The sequence below is a fragment of the Bos taurus genome, chromosome 1, assembly GCF_002263795.3.
Source record: "Bos taurus isolate L1 Dominette 01449 registration number 42190680 breed Hereford chromosome 1, ARS-UCD2.0, whole genome shotgun sequence".
In the NCBI taxonomy this organism is placed as follows: Eukaryota; Metazoa; Chordata; class Mammalia; order Artiodactyla; family Bovidae; genus Bos; species Bos taurus.
Window position 1 is genome coordinate 41,421,608 of NC_037328.1, and position 23,710 is coordinate 41,445,317.

Sequence of the window (23,710 nt, forward strand, 5' to 3'; positions counted from 1 at the left end):
CCCATCCCACCTCTTAGGTCATCACGGAGCACCTGGCTGGATATCCTGTATTCTACAGCAGCTTCCCAGTAGCTGTCTGTTTACTCCGGTGGTGTGTATATGTCAGTGCTACTCTTCTAATTTTTCCCACCCTCTCCTTCCCCGGCTGTGTCCACAGGCCCATCCTCTATATCTGCATCTCTATTGCTGCCCTGTAAATAGGTATCTTTTTACATTCCATAATCTTGAGACATACATATGATACAGTTACATAAATATTTTCATTTTTAGAGCAATTCTAGATTAAGAACAGAATTAAGAGAAAGTATGGGGATTTCCCATATACCTCCCTCCCCACACCCAGACAAGCATAGCTTTCCCCAGTATCAATATCATTCACCAGAATGGTGCATTTGTTACATTTGGTGTACCTATATTAGTATATCATTGTCGCCCAAAGTCCATAGTTTACCCTGGGTTTCACTGTTGGTGTTGTACATTATTTGGTTTTGAGAAATGTGTAGTAACATGTATCGATCATTATAGTATCATCCACAGGATTTTCACTGCCCTAAAATCTTCGGGGCACATATTCATCCTTTACTCCCACCAACCTATGGCAACCACTTATTTTTGTTTTATATCTATAAGTGTGTGTGTGTGTATGTTATATAATTAGAATGATACAGTAGAAGATTTCAGATTGGCTTCTTTCACTTAGTAACATACAGTTAAGAGTCTTCTGTGTTTTTTCATGGCTGTATAGCACATCTGTTTTAAATGCTGAATAATATTCCATTGTCTAGATATACCACAGTTTATTTATCCATTTACCTACTAAAGGACAGCCTGATTAGTTCCCAGTTTCAGCAGTTATGGATAAAGTGTTATAAACATTCCTGTGTAGGTCTTTTTATGGACATACACTTTCAACACCTTTGAGTAAATACCTACGAGTGTAATTGCTGAATCATATGGTAAGTATATGTTTAATTTTGTAAGAAACCACCAAGCTGTACTATTTTGCATCCCTATGATAAATGAGAGTTCCTGTTGCTCCACTTCCTCATCAGCATTTATTGGTATCAGTGTTCTGGATTTTGGCTATCTCTGATAGTTATATAGTGGCACCTCATTGTTGTTTAGATTTGCATTTTCTTGATGATGTGATGTGAGGCATCTTTTCATACACTTATTTGCCATCAGTATTTCTTCTTTGGTAAGGTATACACATAAAGATTTTTAGGTGCTTTGGATGGCTACAGATAAATAAAACACAAAGATGTCTCATAATCAAAACTAATTCCTCAAATATTGATTATAGGGGATGATCTAATCCTTAAGTCTATTGAGTTGGGCTATTATTGTTAATTTCCTCTTTGCCATTTTGTTTCCACTAACCATCCTTAACCTATAAATACACTCAAACTTCTATCATTAAAAAATATTCCCAGCCCAATAATTTTTCTCCCAAAGCAAGTACTTGGAAAAGCAGTTTTCATTGGCTACAGTTACTTCTTAACACACTTTTAATTTACTTTTTACTCTACTGCATTCAGAATTTTGCTCTTCACCCTACTGTAATCACTTCAAGTAAACTGTGTAAGAAAAATTGACCAATTATCTAATTTACCATATTGTGTTAGAAATATTTTGTCTTATTATTTATGATGTTTAACTCTGTTGGTCTCTCCCTTTTTCTTGAAACTATTTGTTCTCTTTTATTCTAAGACTCTGCAATCTCCCCTTCACCCTCTTAATTTTCTGAACCTCGTATGCATTGGCATCTTCTTTTGCTCACCTGTTCACTTCAGTTCAGTCACTCAGTCATGTCTGACTCTTTGCGACCCCATGAACTGCAGCACGCCAGGCTGCCCTGTCCATCACCAACTCCTGGAGTTTACCCAAACTCATGTCCATTGAGTTGGTGATGCCATCAAACCATCTCATCCTGTCATCCCCTTCTCCTGGCCTCAATCTTTCCCAGCATCAGGGTCTTTACAAATGAGTCAAAGCTTCACATCAAGTAGCCAAAATATTGGATTTTCAGCTTCAACATCAGTCCTTCCACAAAACACCCAGGACTGATCTCCTTTAGGATGAACTGGTTGGATCTCCTTGCAGTCCAAGGGACTCTCAAGAGTCTTCTCCAACACCACAGTTCAAAAGCATCAACTCTTCAGCGCTCAGCTTTCTTCACAGTCAAACTCTCACATCTATACATGACCACAGGAAAAACCATAGCCTTGCTTAGATGGACCCTTGTTGCAAAGTAATGTCTCTGCTTTTGAATATGCTATGTAGGTTGGTCATAACTTTCCTTCCAAGGAGTAAACATCTTTTAATTTCATGGCTGCAATCACCATCTGCAGTGATTTTGGAGTCCCCAAAAAATAAAGTCTGACACTGTTTCCACTGTTTCCCCATATATTTCCCATGAAGTGATGGGACCAGATGCCATTATCTTCGTTTTCTGAATGTTGAGCTTTAAGCCAACTTTCTCACTCTCCTCTTTCACTTTCATCGAGAGGCTCTTTAGTTGTTCTTCACTTTTTGCCATAAAGGTGGTGTCATCTGCATATCGGAGGTTAATGGTATTTCTCCGAGAAATCTTGATTCCAGCTTGTACTTCCTCCAGCCAGTGTTTCTCATGATATACTGTGCATATAAGTTAAATAAGCATGGTAACAATATACAGCCTTGACATACTCCTTTCCCAATTTGGAGCAAGTCTGTTGTTCCATGTCCAGTTCTAACTGTTACTTCCTGACCTGCATACAGATTTCTCAAGAGCCAGGTCAGATGGTTTGGTATTCCCATTTCTTTCAGAATTTTCCACAGTTTATTGTGATCCACACTGTCAAAGGCTTTGGCGTAGTCAATAAAGCAAAGGTAGATGTTTTTCTGGAATTCTCTTGCTTTTTCGATGATCCAGTGGATGTTGGCAATTGCCAACATCACCTGTTAAATATTAATTTTTCTCATACTCCTTTCTTAGCTTTCTGTTCTTATCACATAGTCTCAATTTCATGGCTTCAAATAGCACCTATAAAGAGATGATGCCTATAGTTTTATCCATATCCCAGTCTTCTCTCCTAAAGTCCAAAGTCACCTCACCATGTCATTTTGGGATCTGACAACCTGAGTGTGCCAGAGATACCTGCCTACATCTCCAATCTTGTATCACGCCATACTCTCCTTGGTTGTTAAACTCAAGGACTTCCATGATGCTGCCCTGTTCTCATCTTTAATGCTAAAAGTTTTCTCTACTTGAAATTCTTTTTCTTTAGGTCCTCTATTGTGGTTTTCTTATTGCCAGGCTCAAATGTCAATCAGATAAGTATTTTCTCACCACCTGTTCAAAAATAGAATCCCTCCCAGTTACTCTTTTTTATATCATATATTTTATTTTTTATGCCTATGTCACTCTTAGAAAATATCTGATTTATTTGTACACTCAGTTCCTTGTTTATTTTCATTCTACCTATAGTAGATTGCAAGCGGATCATGAATGTTTTTTCTTTACTTTATCTCCAGCACTAATAATAATACCAGGCAAGTACTGGGCACAAAATAAATATTTGAAGAACAAATCAAATAATAATTTTAGCTCATCTTTGAAAGTCACTTTTATTACTTCATACCTCAGCTTGCTCATTCACCTAGCTTGTTTCTTTATCATGGTGTATCCTCATCTACCCAAGCTTCCAAGCAAGGGACTCATAACCCTGTCCCTACCCTTGAAGTATCTCAGTAGTCACAAAGCTTGTCAGTTTTACTGTTTAGTATTTCTTCTGTCCATTCCTTCATACCAACTCCTAGTCCTTTCTTTTTGGTAAGACCATCAACTCTCCCTTGGGCTAATGGAATAATATTATGGCAAGTCTCCTTCCTTTGGTCTTCTAACCCCCCAAATATTCTAAACTATTAGAAATATTATTTTTAAATAAAAACAAGATCTTGATTATTTTATTCTTTCCTATGCCTAAGTCTTTCAAAGCCCAGCACCTTTTTGCCAGAATTATAAGATTCAGTCCAAGGACATCTAAATTTCAGCCCTGGCCTGTTTTTCCATCTCTAATTTTAACTATACTAGGATGTCTCAAGGAGAAGGCAATGGCACCCCACTCCAGTACTCTTGCCTAGAAAATCCCATGGACAGAGGAGCCTGGTGGGCTGCAGTCCATGGGGTCGCTAAGAGTCAGACAAGACTGAGCGACTTACTTTCACTTTTCACTTTCATGCATTAGAGAAGGAAATGGCAACCCACTCCAGTGTTCTTGCCTGGAGAATCCCAGGGACGGGGGAGCCTGGTGGGCTGCCGTCTATGGTGTCGCACAGAGTCGGACACGACTGAAGCGACTTAGCAGCAGCAGCAGCAGCAGCAGGATGTCTCAAATGGTCCTGATACCCAATGATAACTTCTAAGTTTGTATATTCCTGATCTCTAAAACATTCGTTGTACACCTTTTACATGAACTGCAAAGTATGTAGAAGAAATTAGGAATAATAAATTTGAAATGAAATTCTGAAATGTTATATCTGTTATCTTAATCTACTTCATAGATTCTTAACTTAATTTCTCAGGTGATTCATTAATATATGTTGTATGCTTTAAAGGATGAGTCATGGAACACTCCATAATATCACATATTGATCAATTAGGGCTGCCTCTTAGATCAGTTTGAAGCACAAGAGATCAGGCTGCTTGCCAAGAAGTCTGTTATCAAAATAACTAACTATAAGGCTTTTCTAGGACAGAAGGAGAAAATGTTCACGAAGGTTTGAGAAACAAAGGACTGTAAAAGTTACTAAGAAAGTACTTGTCAAGCTAGAAGGACAGAGAACAAGAAAAGACAGAGAAATAAAGAGAGGATCTAATATGTGGATGCATAGACAAATGTAATTCCTCAGTCATAGCATTTTCACTTTGATTTTTCTCATGTGTTTAAATCAATAGGAAGATTTTATTTTAATTACTGAACAGGTGCTAGAAGAGTAACACATTGAACAAACATTTGTGCTGCCTACTTGCTGCTGCTGCTAAGTTGCTTCAGTCATGTCCGACTCTGTGCGACCCCAGAGATGGCAGCCCACCAGGCTCCCCCGTCCCTGGGATTCTCCAGGCAAGAACACTGGAGTGGGTTGCCATTTCCTTCTCCAATGCATGAAAGTGAAAAGTGAAAGTGAAGTCACTCAGTCATGTCCAACTCCTAGCAACCCCATGCACTGCAGCCCACTAGGCTCCCCTGTCCATGGGATTTTCCAGGCAAAAGTAATGCAGTGGGTTGCCATTGCTGCCTACTTAAAGAAGTTCAAAATATAAAATGTGAGTCATATTTACAGTTACTTCTCATGTACATCATTAAGGATTTCACTTTTCTTGGAAATGTAATGTCTTTTTTATCATTGTATTTGATATACAATGGCAATGATGGGAGTGAAAGTATAAAAGTTGAATTTATTTTTGCTCTAAGATTAACATTGTAAAACATGGCTTCTTTATTTCTGGGATAATTGGCCACTTAAGAAAGTCATTATTTTCTCAACCTTATTTTGAGTAGAATAAATACTGTGTTTAGATGCAGCAGGAAAGGTGTTCTTCCACATTTCAGCTGCCCTTCTCAGGTCCCCTATTCTGGGTGAATACAGAATCCTCCAGATAGCCCTGCTCTGTTTGATGTCTTTTCTTTTTTTATCCAATCTCTTTGAGTTTCTCTCTCTCTCTTCCTCCTCCTTCTCCCTCTCCCTCCCTCTCTTTTTCTCCTAAGGTTCTTTTGTATGGAAAAAACACTCTAGTACCTTGCTTTTCCATCTCACTGTTGAAAAACAAAAGCCACAACTGATTGCTTAGGTGGCTGATTGCCAACACAATTGTTGCAGCCATGATTTTCCAGAAGCCAGAAAGGGGACATTGCAAAGATGTATTTATTACCTCTAGCAGGCTGTACTATATTCTAGACTTGTTCTCATTATAGAAAATAGCTAAATATTTACTTTGTGTATTGCAATGGTATATTTTTAAAGTTAAAATGATCCTTATATTCCAGAATAGACACCTATATGTAATGACTCGGTTTCCCTAGTACAGATCACTGATAGAAGATGTTGCATGAGCATTATGAAGTTTCCTAAACATAAATATTTTAGTTTTTATTTCAGGTAAGATTATTTTACCAAATTACCTGGGAGAGGTTCCTTCATAGGAAGAGATATTAAGTGGTTACTGCTGATGCTAAAGAATTGAGTTACCACTTACTGCCAGATCTTCCAGAACAGATCTATTCTTGGCATCAACAATTGGAACTCAGAGAGGATTGTCCCATTTAATATCATTTACTTGTACACAACAGACCAGTGACCACAAATCATCCATAATTGGAAATAGAACATTCATAATTACCCCTGCAATGTTATGATTTTTGAGAAAGACTTATTAATTTGCTTTAATCTATTTATTATTTAGATTTTCCCTCCCATAATATGACATTGGTTAGACTCATCATATTTCTCTTTTTTGTATTTCTAATGAGTGTTTAATTAAAAATACCCAACTTAAACACAGAAAAGGCTATATATAGTTATGCAAGATATTTTCCTACATGATATTGAGGGAAACTGGATGATTTTTACTCAAAACACTCAAACTCAGGTTCCTCATGATTTCATTTGTGTTTTAGTGTGCTTTTATTATAGATGTGGTCTTGCCCTTTAACTCTTGCCCTGCACAACTATTGCATATTTTGGTAATTGTTAGAACTAGTTATTCTATAGGTTTATATCAAATTTTTTTTCTGCATTGATGAAAATAGTTGACAGCTATTTTCTGAAACTTTCACATGGTAAAATTATGTCCATGATCTATAGAATAGAAATCTAGAGCCACAAATGCTTATTTTTCAAGTTTTGAATCTCTCTAAATAATAAAAAGAAACATTTTATTCCTTCCCAATGAGTAGAGACATTGGTGGCTGTCCATTTTGCTGAGTTTTTATTAGTTAATAAATATTGATATTTATTATTTTATATTTAATATTTTCATAATATAGACAGTCCTTTCTACTACTTAAGTGATTTTCAAGTAACATGTGTCTATATTGAATTAGCATCTGATTCTTGCAAAGATTATAGCCTTGAACACACTGGTCTCCCAATATTTTTCAAAATTTGCACTGTGTAAAAGATAATTCTTGTAGGGTTGCACAAAGCCGTGCATTCTATTCATGCCCTTAGTTAAAGAATATGTCACCTTGGTATCAGGCTAGACTAGAATAGAAATATACATGAATATACACATTTCAGTGCAACATGTACATTTGGTAAGTATTAGTCACCTTTTCTTGGATAAGGCAATGGCACCCCACTCCAGTGCTCTTGCCTGGAAAATCCCATGGACAGAGGAGCCTGGTGGGCTGAAGTCCATGGGGTCGGTAAGAGTCAGACAAGACTGAACGACTTCACTTTCACTTTCATGCTTTGGAGAAGGAAATGGCAAGCCACTCCAGTGTTCTTGCCTGGAGAATCCCAGGGACGGGGGAGCCTGGTGGGCTGCCGTCTATGGGGTTGCACAGAGTTGGACACGAGTGAAGTGACTCAGCAGCAGCAGCAGTCACCTTTTCTATAAAATCGGGATATTAATAACTGCCTTTCAGGTTGTTTGTTGTGATAATTGAATGAAATAAATCATGAAATATTAAGTATACTTCTTGGAACAAAGAAAATACTAAAAAATGCTATTTTTTTTTTTTTTAAATCATGCCTACCTTGTATAAAAGTATTCAGTTCTGCCCGAGGACAGGAGGAAGGTATCACAAGGGAGTAACACCTAAATCAGAATATGAAGGATGAGTAGGCATTTTCCACAGAGCAAAAAAGATAAAGAAACAATTTGTCCAAAAGCATTTAGATGTGACTAAAAGAAAAAAGAGGCTGAGGGATGGGCCTAGTTATAAAGACAAATGTAGATGAGGTTGAGAGCTTTAGATTTTATTCTGGAAGTGAATGTTATTTAGAATATTAGAGTTCTTTTTAAATTATTTTTGTTTCCTTTAACTATGAGTTTTAGAATTCAGGGAAAATCTAACTAAAGAGTTATCTTAAGTCGTCATTTGTAGTATTGTGAAAACATAAGTGATAAGTCTTAATTTTAGACATCAATTTATTTACTGAGGTAAGTGCAATAATATTGAAGAAAATAAGAATATGTAGAATTCAAAGGATTTTAAGTGCACATGTTTCTTATTTTGAGCAATATTTATCTTGAAGATTTAAGTTTCAGTTGCTCTTCTATAAATTATTTTTAAATGCTTTAAGGAACATTGTTAAAAGAAATTTGTTGTAGGAAGGCAATAAATTGCTCTCTAATATCTGTGTTTTGAAAATTTATATTTGACAGTACTCTCTCAGCAAAACCCAATGAAATTTTTTCTGTTTATGGGATGAATACATTGTGACAGAGTAAAAAAAAAAAGAAAAACTTAAACATCAAAAAGACTTAGATTATCATCCTACCACTGATGAATTTTATGACCTTGACATAATTACAAACCTTTCCTGGATTTCATTTCTTTCTCTAAATAAATTGACTTAATTTTTTCCCTGTGGTGAGGTTGAAGTCCCAGTTTCATTGTCTATTTCCAAATATACAAACATTTTATGAACAAGTCTTATGGATAGAGCACATAGTAGTTTAGATATGAATACAAATACAAAATTTTGTTAACAGGGCTCCACTAAGTACCTTTTTCAAAGATCATATAGGAATAATATTACTATGAAGTTAATAATATAACTATAAAGTTAAAATTGATAGTGATGTGGAAAAAAATGAAATGACTTTTAGAGTTTTAAATTATGTCTATATGCAGATCTGACAACTGATGTTTTTAGTACATTATGAAAGTCTGGAGACATACTTTTTCATTTATTCATATAATTTACTCCTTTGCAAAAGCATTTACCAAAACATCTCTAGATGATTCACTGTATCTGTAATGGTTTCTGACATAGGTAAACATAGAACTATTTTCTCTCATCCATAAACTCAGATGTGACTATGTTTTTTATCAGGAAACCATATTATTGCATCTTGGTAGTAGCAGACACATTTAAATTATTGTCCGGTAGTAACTTAAGAATTGGAAAATACAGTTTAATAGGCAATAGCCTTTCATGATTTGATATCCTCAGTTACTTGAATCAAATTTTCATTGTTCTTAAGGTTAAAAATGTATCTATAAACCACAATTAGCTATAGAGTTAATGGGTGAATTAATAATCACTCTTCAATTAATATGAAAAAGATATGAAAACTAACAGAATGCTAGCTTTCCTTCAGATGCTTCTTAGAAAATAATATTTTATAAATAAATGTTTGGGAAATGTTGGATTCAACAAAGGGAAGGAAATTGCGTTTCTTTTGTGTCAGCATCAATCTGCCAGAGGAATCGTAATTTGAGCACTGAGCTCATTTTTGGGGGTTTATCTCAAGGGACTAGAGATATTATAATGGGATGTATTTTGAGAAATATAGCTCTGTTTAAAACATTTTACATAAAGAAAAAATGAAAATGAAAAATAAAAAATATAGCCCAGTTGACCTCTGCTACTGTGAGAGGAAGATGGGGGTTGTAAGGCCAGATGCTCTTCTGGGAAGGGACTGGACAGCACTGCCACTGCTTCTCATACGTTTACTGTTAGAGCACGGTAACTTAATGTCACTTCCATGACTATTTCACAATCTTTTTTTCCCCTGTGTAAAGGGGAAATCCAAAGTGAAGCCAAAGGAAGATTGAAACTGTTTTAAAAATAAACTAATAGAAATGAGATTGTAGTTTTTATTCAAGTTTATTTGCATGATGGTCTTGAAAAACAGCTAGTTGGAAATTAGGATAGTTGTCCTTTTCTTATGAGGTTGGTCTTGAGAGTGTAGTGTGGAGATTGCTTTCTTCCTGTGTGAATTACTTGTTTCCTTTGAAGAAAAAGATCAACAGAAGGAAATCCCTGAGAGTTTTCAATACAGATGTCTCCAAAAGAGTTATTGCTGCCAAGTTTTTTTCTCCCAATGTGTCACATAATCTTTGTATAATTTATAAATGATAACAAAGCAATCAGGCCACATTCATAAAAGCCCAGTGACACATAATTTAGTGGAATCTGAGGATTAGAATTAATTGTCTCTCTTTGTTCTAAGTTCTAAATCTTAGTAAATGATTCACTGTATGTCATTACAGCTTAATATTTGCATGAAATCACAGTTTAGCTGGCATAATTTAATGGCAATTAAAAAGCTATTTAATCGTCATGCAAATTGGTATGAGGGCCCTTGAGTAAGAAGGGTGTCTGCCTTTTTAATTTAAGTATCTCTAGGCGGACAGTCATATACTTGCAGACACCCATAACATAATTGATAACATTCTTCCTGATCTTGGAAATGTAAGTGAATAATAATTCATGTTTTCCATTATAAATAAGAGAAAAGAGCAACAATATGAATATGTCATCCAGTAGGAAGACACTATTATGATAATGATAATGAATCTTTATCTCCTAGGCATGAGTCTAGGTTGGAGATAAAAAAAAAAAATTATGCTTATCCCTGTGCTCTAGTTTATAATCCCTTCAGTATTTGCCTTTCTGAAAGCAGACATGTCTGTAACTCTCTGGAACATGAAATGGCATAAAGCAAGGTATACAGAAACCTTTTAGAAAAACTAACTCCCATTTCTAGGGCTGGCTTTAGGTGGTGCACATATAGGTGTCTGAGCCATACCCATCAGGTTGCTGATAATAGGATCCAACAAGATGAAAAAAGGAAGCATAGCATTTCTTAATATCTCAAACCCGACACCGAATTATATGGATTTAGGAGTGATGTTATGCTTCTCTAACACTGTGGAACAGATCTTGTTACTGAGTCCTCTGTTATCTTTAAGACCACTCCCCACACTTCAGCTGCATTGCTGTTTTTGAAACACATCACTTCTGTACATAGAATCTGTCAGCTTCTTCCTTTTAAATGAATATATATATATGTATGTATATATACAAACTCATTCCAGTGAGCATAGCAGTATTGCGTTATCCGACCCCTTCCTGTTGCTTAAAACTCACTTCTTGCTTACTCCTTCTACATTCTAGCTACAGTGATCTTCTGTCACTTCCATGACTATTTCACAACCTTTTTTGACTGAAGAACCGTGCATGTTCTATCTCTAAAATCCTTCCTACCCCTCTCTACATCTTCCACACCACCTGCATGAGACCTTCTCAGAAGGTTTATCAGGTTGGCCCCCTGATACTTTTTTTTAGCTCCATTCCTTTTGATTTCTGTAATTGCACTTATTATAATTTGAATTTTATTCTTCTGTTTTTGTGTGTGCATTTGTGTTTATCTAGCCATTCAGCTAAAATATCAATAGCAAGAAAGCAGAAATAACATTTATCAGATTTAGGCTGTAAGCCCAAGATCTAGCAAAATATCTGGCACAGATGGTAGTCATGGAAAACTTATTTAATGAGTGAATGACCATGTCTTGAAATCCAAAAGAAGCCTATGTGAAAACTTGAATTTATTTCTATGCAGAGAATGCCACAGAGAATTATTTTCCTCCTTCTAAGCAAATTGCCGAATTTAAAGAACTGTTTGAATTGCTTAAGACTAACCTTTTAAAATATAGCAGTATTATTTAATGAGTCATTTATGCAATTAATTATTTTTCAAAGTATCTGTCATAGGCACAGTCTCTTACAGAAGGATTCTGTGGCATTTCACAATATAGCAAGCACACAGTACACTGTCTGGCACGCAGTAGACCTTCAGTTAATAATTGTTCAGTGAATGATATGAAACCAATGTTTGAAGGACTGAGATGAATATACAAGATTATTGACACAATTTTAAGAGAAAAAAATGAATAGTTAAAGATATTATGTACTCTGTGCAGTGTGATCATATGGAAAAATAATGAGAAAAGAGAGCAGATGCTCATCCACCACCCATGACCAATATGGTTTATGCAGACTCTTGATGACAAATAAGAGGATCTTGAAAGTCTCCTTATAAGCTTTCAAGGATGCATTTACTTATGCTTAGTAAAGTTTATATAAATAAAATCTAGGTACCATATCTCACCTATATCCCCTTTGATCGCTTCCAAATCCACCTGCCAATGCAGGAGACACAAGAAACGTGGGGTCCATCTCTGGATCAGGAAGATCCCCTGGAGAAGGAAATGGCAACTCACTCCAGTATTCTTGCCTGGACAATTCCATGGACAGACGTGCCTGGCGGGCTAGATTCCAGAGGTTGGCAAAGAGTCAGATGCAATTGAGCACACTCACGCAGCCCTTCCAAATAATGCTTTTGTCCCGTGAAATTGACAGGACCTAAAAAAGTATTTATGTTGCCTCCAGTTTCTGTTCCTATTCCCTTCCTTCCAAACTGTGTGTCCACCCTAAATTTATGGCCATTTATTCTCAGCCTGTGAGAAAAAGATTCTTAGATTTTCAAATGAATGAGAGTTTTAGTTATACATCAAGCATAGTATGAAGACTAAAATACTGAACACAACATATTTTATATATGTATGTTATTTCTTCAAAGTTTTTAAATGAAGATGCAATTATTAAGATGTAATTATACAAAGCCATCATGTAATTTAAAATAATGTTGGGTTATTGTATTTTTTCAGTCAACAAATTTAAGAAGTATAATTACTGTAACTTTTGGTGATCTGTGGCTTTTGATGTTAAATACTGAAATTTATATGCCAAAAGTTAATATACAGACCATCTTCACCCCTAAGACTCCACTCTTACTAAACTTATGTAGATATTTTTAACCATTTTTCTTTATGGCTTCCATCAGAAGAAAGAGTTCAAACTAATATAAAATACCAGCACATGTTTATTATTGACGTTTTCAAGTTAGCACTATAATTCATTGTCCTATACATGTACATTTGTTTTTTAATTGCTTTCTCTAGGGCCACCTTCAGCTCCTAGGAATGTGGTTTTTAACATCAATGAAACGGCCCTTATTTTGGAATGGAGCCCACCAAGTGACACAGGAGGGAGAAAAGACCTCACATACAGTGTAATCTGTAAGAAATGTGGCTTAGACACCAGCCAGTGTGAGGACTGTGGTGGAGGACTCCGCTTCATCCCAAGACATACTGGCCTGATCAACAATTCCGTGATAGTACTTGACTTTGTGTCTCACGTGAATTACACCTTTGAAATAGAAGCCATGAATGGAGTTTCTGAGTTGAGTTTTTCTCCCAAGCCATTCACAGCTATTACAGTGACCACGGATCAAGATGGTAAGTTCTACTGCTGTTCTCTCAAAACAGATCTATAATTCCATTTTGATGCTTAATATCCCTGGTGGACCTGTATTAACTGGGGTGCAGTTACACACTCTCTACATTATAGGGGTGATTTACTGATTGTTGTTCTTACTGTTTCCCAAGGTGCAGAAAGATATTTTTGATATTACTTACTAGTATTGCCAATTAGATACAATCCTTGTCTTTAATGGCTATGCATTATGTTTTTCATATAATCCTATGCTGATATATCTTAATAAGCAAGTTCATATAACCTATCAACAAACATCAGACATAAATAAGGTTACTAAATGAATTGAAATTCAGCTGCCCTACTTACGCAACCCTCTCTTTTCCTTGTCAAATAAGGAAATAGTAAGTATTTATACTAATTATAACTCATATCTATATTATAAAAACAGTGCAGCCAACATGCCTAACCATAATTCACTCTTAAAAGGAACAGCAAATATATCCATTAATGTATCTAAATGCTGTTGTTTAGGTGCAGTTTTGTGTAAAAAATAAGCTGTCTTTTAAAAAAAAAAACTCATTTCAGCTAAATGGCCCCTTTTAACACTATAGATTTTTACTGCAATATAGTCAGGCATGAAGAGTCCCATGCTTTTTATAAGAGTATATTATCTTTAATCCCCCCATTATGTAATTTTTCACAAAGCATGATACCAGGAAAACTTGAGATTTAAAAACTCCCTTTGAGAAGCATTCATAAATTATGTTGTTACAGAAAGGATCGTCTTATAGCAAAAAGTATTATTTTATGTGAACACATATAGATGAGGATAATTTATACAGATAAAACTATTCTTTTACACTATATTTATTTGCTGAGTCTGCTATAACAAATGCCACAGACTAGGTGGCATAATTATAGTGGAACATCAAAACCAGGAAACTGACATTTGGAAAATCTACAGGGCTCATGTGGCTGTGAAGGAATATCAGGAGTGAGCCTTGTAGTGATAATGGTGGTAGTTACATGAAGTTAGATATATGATAAGTTGCAAAGAGTTGCACTCAATGCATATACATGCACGCACACACACACACACAGACAGACACACACACACATGAGCCCTGTGGATTTTCCAAATGTCAGTTTCTGGTTTTGATATTGCACTATAGTTATGCAAGTAGTTAACATTGGGGGAGGCTGGGTAAAATCTATGTGGGAAGTTGCACTACACTTTTTTTTTCTGGTAAATTTCTACGGCTCTATCATTGTTGCAAAATAAGAAGTTAAAAGAAAAACACTGATAAACCTGTAAAAAACACAGGAAGAAAACTTTAGCATTCTAAAAATATATTTGAAATGGATTTGACTATTTTATTCAAACTAATATAAGTTCACTTTGCTGATGCTCTTCAGAAATACATCTAATAAATAAAGCAAACAAATAGTACTGTAAAATCACCATTTTCGTATTTACTATATAATATTCCCCTTCATGTAACAAATTGTTCTACATCATAGAATTTGCTTTTTGGTTGTTCAAAATGGAATTACTGTTTTCTTTTTTTATTATTATTATTCCTGTAGTATCAACAGAATGGTTTCAGATGTGTCTTCAAGATAAAACAGATTTAGGTCTTCTGTTTTGCTCTACACTAGCACATTAATTCTAAGCCTTTTTTCTGCTACCTGATTAAAAATAACCCAATACAACTATTCTACCTATAAGGTATAAATAATTAAGTTTGAGAATAAAAACAATCAGTTCACTTCAGTCGCTCAGTTGTGTCCGACTCTTTGCGACCCCATGAATCTCAGCACGCCAGGCCTCCCTGTCCATCACCAACTCCAGGACTTCACTCAGACTCATGTCCATGAGTCAGGATGCCATCTAGCCATCTCATCCTCTGTTGTTCCCTTCTCCTCCTGCCCCCAACCACTCCCAGCATCAGAGTCCTTTCCAATGAGTGAACTCTTTCCATGAGGTGGCCAAAGTACTGGAGTTTCAGCTTTAGCATCATTCCTTCCAAAGAAATCCCAGGGCTGATTTCCTTCAGAATGGACTGGTTGGATCTCCTCGCAGTCCAAAGGACTCTCAAGAGTCTTCTCCAACACCACAGTTCAAAAGCATCAATTCTTCGGTGCTCAGCTTTCTTCACAGTCCAACTCTCACATCCATACATGACTACTGGAAAAAACATAGCCTTGACTAGAGGGACCTTTGTTGGCAAAGTAATGTCTCTGCTTTTCAATATGCTACCTAGGTTGGTCATAAATTTTCTTCCAAGGAGTAAGCGTCTTTTAATTTCATGGCTGCAGTCACCATCTGCAGTGATTTTGGAGCCCAGAAAAATAAAGTCTGACACTGTTTCCACTGTTTAGGGAAACACACTGTTTCCCCATCTATTTCCCATGAAGTGATGGGACCGGATGCCATGATCTTCATTTTCTATGTTGAGCTTTAAGCCAACTTTTTCACTCTCCACTTTCACATTCATCAGGAGACTTTTTAGTTCCTCTTCACTTTCTGCCATAAGGGTGGTGTCATCTGCATATCTGAGGTGATTGATATTTTCCAGCAATCTTGATTTCAGCTTTTGGTTCTTCCAGCCCACCGTTTCTCATGATATACTCTGCATATAAGTTAAATAAACAGGGTGACAATATACAGCCTTGACGTACTGCTTTTCCTATTTGGAACCAGTCTGTTGTTCCATGTCTAGTTCTAACTGTTGCTTCCTGACCTGCATGTAGGTTTCTCAAGAGGCAGGTCAGGTGGTCTGGTATTCCCATCTCTTGAAGAATTTTCCACAGTTTATTGTGATCCACACAGTCAAAGGCTTTGGCATAGTCAATAAAGCAGAAATAGATGTTTTTTCTGGAACTCTCTTGCTTTTTCCATGATCCAGCAGATGTTGGCAATTTGATCTCTGGTTCCTCTGCCTTTTCTAAAACCAGCTTGAACATCTGGAAGCTCACAGTTCATGTATTGCTGAAGCCTGGCTTGGAGAATTTTGAGCATTTCTTTACTAGCGTGTGAGATGAGTGCAACTGTGTCGTAGTTTGAGCATTCTTCTTCATTGCCTTTCTTTGAGATTGGAATGAAAACTGACCTTTTCCAGTCCTGTGGCTACTGCTGAGTTTTCCAAATTTGCTGGCATATTGAGTGCAGCACTTTCACAGCATCATCTTTCAGGATTTGAAATAGCTCAACTGGAATTCCATCACCTCCACTAGCTTTGTTCTTAGTGATGCTTCCTCAGGCCCACTTGACTTCACATTCCAGGATGTCTGGCACTAGGTGAGTGATCACACCATCATGATTATCTTGGTCGTGAAGATCTTTTTTGTATAATTCTTCTGTGTGTTCTTGCCACCTCTTCTTAATATCTTCTGCTTCTGTTAGGTCCATACCTTTTCTGTCCTTTATCGAGCCCAATTTTGCATATTTTGAATATTTGAAATATTCCCTTGGTATGTCTAATTTTCTTGAAGAGATCTCTAGTCTTTCCCATTCTGTTATTTTTATCTATTTCTTTGCATTGATCACTGAGGAAGGCTTTCTTTTCTCTTCTTGCTATTCTTTGGAACTTTGCATTCAGATGCTTATATCTTTCCTTTTCTCCTTTGCTTTTTGCTTCTCTTCTTTTCACAGCTATTTGTAAGGCCTCCTCAGACAGCCATTTTGCTTTTTTGCATTTCTTTTCCATGGGGATGGTCTTGATCCCTGTCTCCTGTACAATGTCATGAACCTCCATCCATAGTTCTTCAGGCACTCTGTCAGATCTAGTCCCTTAAATCTATTTCTCACTTCCCCTGTATAATCATAAGGGATTTGATTTAGGTCACACCTGAATGGCCTAGTGGTTTTCCCTGCTTTCTTCAATTTAAGTCTGAATTTGGCAATAAGGAGCTCATGATCTGAGCAACAGTCAGCTCCTGGTCTTGTTTATGCTTACTGTATAGAGCTTCTCCATCTTTGGCTGCAAAGAATATAATCAATCTGATTTCAGTGTTGACCATCTGGTGATGTCCATGTATAGTGTCTTCTCTTGTGTTGTTGGAAGAGGGTGTTTGCTATGACCAGTGCGTTCTCTTGGCAAAACTCTATTAGCCTTTGCCCTGCTTCATTCCATATTCCAAGGCCAAATTTGCCTGTTACCCCAGGTGTTTCTTGACTTCCTACTTTTCCATTCCAGTCCCCTATAATGAAAAGGACATCTTTTTTGGATGTTAGTTCTAAAAGGTCTTGTAGGTCTTCATAGAACCATTCAGCTTCTTCAGCGTTACTGGTTGGGGCATAGACTTGGATTACTGTGATATTGCATGGTTTGCCTTGGAAATGAACAGAGATCATTCTGTCGTTTCTGAGATTGCATCCAAGTACTGCATTTCAGACTCTTTTGTTGACCATCATGGCTACTCCATTTCTTCTAAGGGATTCCTGCCCACAGTAGTAGATATAATGCTCATCTGAGTTAAACTCACACATTCCAGTCCATTTTAGTTCGCTGATTCCTCGAATGTAGACGTTCACTCTTGCCATCTCCTTTTTTTACCACTTCCAATTTGCCTTGATTCATGTACCTGACATTCCAGGTTCCTATGCAATATTGCTCTTTACAACATCAGACCGTGCTTCTATCACCAGTCACATCCACAGCTGGGTATTGTTTTTTTGCTTTGGCTCCAGCCCTTCATTCTTTCTGGAGTTATTTCTCCACTGATCTCCAGTAGCATATTGGGCACCTACTGACCTGGGGAGTTTCTCTTTCAGTATCCTATCATTTTTCCATTTCATACTGTTCATGGGGTTCTCAAGGCAAGAATACTGAAGTGGTTTGCCATTCCCTTCTCCAGTGGACCACATTTCTGTCAGATCTCTCCACCACGACCCGCCTGTCTTGGGTGGCCCCACAGGGCATGGCTTAGTTTCACTGAGTTAGACAAAACTGTGGTCCTAGTGTGGTTAGATTGACTAGTTTTCTGTGAGTATGGTTTCAGTGTGTCTGCCCTCTGATGCCCTCTTGCAATACCTACCACCTTACTTGGCTTTCTCTTACTTTGGACATGGGGAATCTCTTCACGGCTGCTCCAGCAAAGCACAGCTGCTGCTCTTTACCTTGGACGAGGGTTATCTCCTCACCACCCCCCACTCCTGACCTTGAACATGGAATAGCTCCTCTAGGCCCTTCTGTGCCCGCGCAACCACAGCTCCTTGGAGGTGGTGTTGCTCCTCTTGGCCGCTGCCCTTGGCCTCGGGCATGGGGTAGCTCCTCTCAGCCGTTCCTGTGCTATCGCAGCCTGGCACTCTCAGCTGCTGCCTCTGACCTTGGATGTGGGGTAACTCCTCTTGGCTGCCGCCCCTCGGGCATGGGTCCTCCAGGCTTCTGCCCCTGGCCTCGGACATGGGGTATCTCCTCTCGGAACAATATATCACTTTAAATCAAATATGTTTGTAAATATCTTTATATAATTTCATACATTATACATACATATAATAGTCTTTTGTTCTAGTATTAGAAGAGAGTTCATATTGACTATTTTTCTAATGTAGCAGAAGGCAGGGTAAAAACTATTTCTCACTTTGAAAATGAAAGAATTCATTAAAACTGTATTGCTATAAGGACAGAAATTATATTAGTCATGGAACAAGATGTAGTATCCATATATTGAAACTAAACTTTCTGGAAGAGGATTATCTTTGAGAAGACTATTCAGAAACATTTATTATTCATTTACTTCTACTTTGTTTTAGATAAAGTTTTAATGAAAAATCAAAATATATTTAAATTTTGTTTGAAAAGTACATCAAGTTCCACATATATATTTTATAAAATATTATTGCCAGTTTTATTTGTATGAACCACTATATCAATGTCATAATTTTAAGAGACAAAAAGAAGGTCTTCTTTTCTTGTGTCTGAAATTCTGATGTTAGAAAACCACATCTTTAAAAATGCAAATACTCTAGTCAGGGGTAACATTATGAAATAATTCAGTCTGTGCTGTATCAGTTAAATCTTTTCATATCAGAAAGGGTCAGATCCTAGTGCTGGAATGAAAAAGGAGCTTGTAGAAACTGAGATGTCCCACAACCAAACTTGAGCTGTCATCATTGTGTGCCAGCCTTGATAAGACAACAATGTTACTAATCCTAATAGAGGGAGGGACTTCCCATCATTCTACTTGGGTATCTTTGGAAATTTTCTTTGAAGCGACTCAAGAGGTGCTGTACAAAGTTACAGGATGGCACATTACAATTTTATTGGACTGAGGAGACCACAGTAAATTCTTTGTCTCATTACTCATAAGTTACATATTATTGTTTTCACACCATAGAAAAATGATAGAGCTATTCAAAGCCTTTAACTTATTCAGTATATGTACAGTGGTGAGAAAGCTCTTATGAATTCCATGAGAGGTAGATAATAAATAATTTGACAAATGCATAATTAGTACTGTGATAAACCCCACCAAGGAGAACATCAGGTTCTCTGAAAGCATGTATTATTCAGGTCTGGAGGATAAGGTCTGGTCTTTCTGAGGAAACAGTGTTAAATTATGTTCTGAAAGATGAATGGGATGTGCATAAGCCAGATGAAGCCAGGAGAAGGGAAAGAATACTGAGTAGAAGGAACCAAGTGAAGATTGAGCAGTTGAGGAATTAAGCCCTGAGGGCTAATATACCCAAGAAGGTTGAAGACGTTGGTATATTGCAGAAGTACAGTAGGACCTGTGGATGGAATGAACGGTTAACTTAAGATTTGGAGAAATAGGTTGGAGTCTACAAAATAGCCAAGACAACTTAGGAGAACAGCCATTTAGCAGAAGTGACTAATGCATCATCAGGGCCACAGGTTGGGTAAAAGAAAATCAACAGAATAATAATGCTGTACTTGAGCTGACTTAGTACAATTAGGAAATAAATTGAAACAGACTGAAAAATATAGACAGTTGCATTAATTATGTTTTTACTACTCTATGTGTGCAGTGTAGAACATGAGAATAAAGAGGAAATTTGCATCAAATGGCCTTTTCTTTCATGTAGTTAATTGTTCTTAGTCTCTCAATCATTGTCCAACTCTTTGTGACCCCATGGACAGTAACCTGCCAGGCTCCTCTGTCCATGGAATTCTCCAGGCAAGAATACTGGAATGGGTTGCCATTTCCTCCTCCAGAGGATCTTCCCAACCCAGGGATCAAACCTGCATCTTCTGTGTCTCCTGCATTGCAGGCAGATTCTTCACCTGCTGAGCCATCAGGGAAGCCCGTAGTTAAATACACACACACACACACACACACACACACACATTCTCATACTTAAGAAATATTAAGTAAACCACATTAAACAACCTTTGCTTAATTGTTTACTGTTTACAATTAAAGAAATTAAAAAAAAATTTTTTCCCCAAATCACTTAGAACTACTTTAGCTGTAGTTAGGAGAAACGTTCCTTGATTATACTGATTCTAGTTGGATAAATAAGATTATAGATTTAAAGCTATGACTCTCATAATTAGAAATCTTAGCAATAAACCTTAATTAACTGACTTCTACAATCCCTAAAAGCTATATTTGCAACCTTCTATTTTCATAGTCTATTTAAATGGTCCTTAAAGGCGGTTCATTTAGAGAGCAAAACAAGAAAGCAACACCTAGAAAACATTTGACTTTAATCTTCAGTGCATGATAGAAAAACAAAGATGTGTGATTTAGTAAAAGGAATTATTCAGGTCATAGACAGTAAAGGAAAATGTTAATCATGTATAGTCAGCCTGAAACAAATTGTGTTTGTAGATATCCTGACATGTGCAAAAACCTTAAGGGATCATGTTCAAGGTAAAAGACATGTATGACAAAACCAATACAATATTGTAAAGTAATTAGCCTCCAATTAAAGTGAAAGATGTGCTAAATTACAAACCAATTCTGTTGATATTTGCTAAAGGGTCTTTAAAGCATTTATTGTCAGAAGCAATTTTTCCAATCATCTGACTTCTTAAAATGTATATTCAACCCTCCTATCTTTGCCATTGGGTGACTATTCTATATAGGTCTTGCTTTAGGCTTAATTCTGTTTGAAGATTCATATATGTGCTCAGGCAGGAATAATTAATTGAACTGACTTTGAAAATAAATTTAATCAACATAAGTCTCCATTTTTTATAAACTTGAGATGTCTGTTTGATTTACAGTTCACTGCATTCTGAAAATATAATCTATTCCAAATAGCAACCTTTTGCACATTGCTAGAGTAGGTAATTAGGGACATTGAAAACATCATTCATCTTTATATCTGTATTTTAATTTATTTATGTCTGAATATTCCTCCTAATCCTCACTATGTTTTCAAAATTCTTGACAGTGAATATTTTTTTCTAAACTCTGTGCTGCTGCTACTGCTAAGTCGCTTGAGTCTTGTCCGACTCTGTGCAACCCCATAGACAGCAGCCCACCAAGCTCCTCTGTTGCTGCGATTCTCCAGGCAAGAATACTGGAGTGGGTTGCCATTTCCTTCTCCAATGCATGCATGTACGCTAAGTCACTTCATTTGTGTCTGGCTCTGTGTGACCCTACAGACAGCAGCCCACCAGGCTGCTCTGTACACGGGATTATCTAGGCAAGAATACTGCACTAGGTTGTTATTTCCTTCTCCAAAACTCTATGCAAGTTTATTCAAAACAAAAGAAATCAATATAAAAGTTTTATATGCTGTGATCACTGACCTAGAGCCAGACATCCTGGAATGTGAAGTCAAGTGGGCCTTAGAAAGCATCACTATGAACAAAGCTAGTGGAGGTGATGGAATTCCAGTTGAGCTATTTCAAGTCCTGAAAGATGATGTGAAAGTGCTACACTCAATATGCCAGCAAATTTGGAAAACTCAGCAGTAGCCACAGGACTGGAAAAGGTCAGTTTTCATTCCAATCCCAAAGAAAGGCAATGCCAAAGAATGCTCAAACTACCGCACAATTGCACCCATCTCACACGCTAGTAAAGTAATGCTCAAAATTCTCCAAGCCAGGCTTCAGCAATATGTGAACCGTGAACTTCCTGATGTTCAAGCTGGTTTTACAAAAGGCAGAGGAACCAGAGATCAAATTGCCAACATCTGCTGGATCATGGAAAAAGCAAGAGAGTTCCAGAAAAACATCTATTTCTGCTTTATTGACTATGCCAAAGCCTTTGACTGTATGGATCACAATAAACTGTGGAAAATTCTGAAAGAGATGGGAATACCAGACCACCTGACCTGCCTTTTGAGAAATTTGTATGCAGGTCAGGAAGCAACAGTTAGGACTGGACATGGAACAACAGACTGGTTCCAAATAGGAAAAGGAGTATGTCAAGGCTGTATACTGTCACCCTGCTTATTTAACTTATATGCAGAGTACATCATGAGAAACGCTGGACTGGAAGAAGCACAAGCTGGAATCAAGATTGCCGGGAGAAATATCACCTCAGATATGCAGATGACACCACCCTTATGGCAGAAAGTGAAGAGGAACTCAAAAGCCTCTTGATGAAAGTGAAAATGAAGAGTGAAAAAGTTGGCTTAAAGATCAACATAGAAAACGAAGATCATGGCATCCGGTCCCACCGCTTCATGGGAAATAGATGGAGAAACAGTGGAACAGTGTCAGACTTTATTTTTGGGGGCTCCAAAATCACTGCAGATGGTGACTACAGCCATGAAATTAAAAGACGCTTACTCCTTGGAAGGAAAGTTATGACCAACCTAGATAGCATATTCAAAAGCAGAGACATTACTTTGTCAGCAAAGGTCTGTCTAGTCAAGGCTATGGTTTTTCCAGTAGTCATGTATGGATGTGAGAGTTGGACTGTGAAGAAAGCTGAGTGCCGAAGAATTGATGCTTTGGAACTGAGGTGTTGGAGAAGACTCTTGAGAGTCCCTTGGACTGCAAGGAGATCCAACCAGTCATTTCTGAAGGAGATCAGTCCTGGGATTTCTTTGGAAGGAATGATGCTAAAGCTGAAACTCCACTACTTTGGCCACCTCATGCGAAGAGTTGACTCATTGGAAAAGACTCTGATGCTGGGAGGGATTGTGGGCAGGAGGAGAAGGGGACGACAGAGGATGAGATGGCTGGATGGCATCACTGACTCGATGGACGTGAGTCTGAGTGAATTCCAGGAGTTGGTGATGGACAGGGAGGCCTGGTGTGCTGCGATTCATGGGGTCGCAAAGAGTCGGACACGACTGAGGGACTGAACTGAACTGAAAGATACACTGAATATAAGATAGTGGCATAAGTTAAAAAATAATAAAATCAATAACTATAATTTAAGCTGAGTAATACTATCATATTATATTTTTCATATTTCTTAAACTGAAAAAAATCACATATTCAAAAGCCACAGACACTTTATATTGACGGATAAAATTTTCCTATTTCTTAAGAAA

At 37.1% G+C, this 23,710-nt stretch overlaps 1 protein-coding gene across 14 annotated transcripts in view; it reads left to right on the plus strand.

Moving 5' to 3' along the window:
* Window positions 1-23,710, plus strand: part of EPHA6 (EPH receptor A6) — a 1,033,311-nt gene that overhangs the window by 447,349 nt on the left and 562,252 nt on the right. For 12 of the 14 annotated variants that reach the window (XR_009494828.1, XM_010800991.4, XM_024994001.2 and 9 more), the window contains one exon: window positions 12,966-13,301. The exons of 1 other annotated variant lie outside the window; for it this stretch is intronic. Coding sequence is in view for 11 of the 13 variants with exons in the window: in XM_010800991.4 (XP_010799293.2) it covers window positions 12,966-13,301 (336 nt within the window). In the remaining 2 variants the exon portion in view is untranslated. Of the gene's footprint in view, window positions 1-12,965; window positions 13,302-23,710 lie in introns of those variants that run through there. One more of the 14 variants, XM_059887715.1, reaches the window with a different exon arrangement.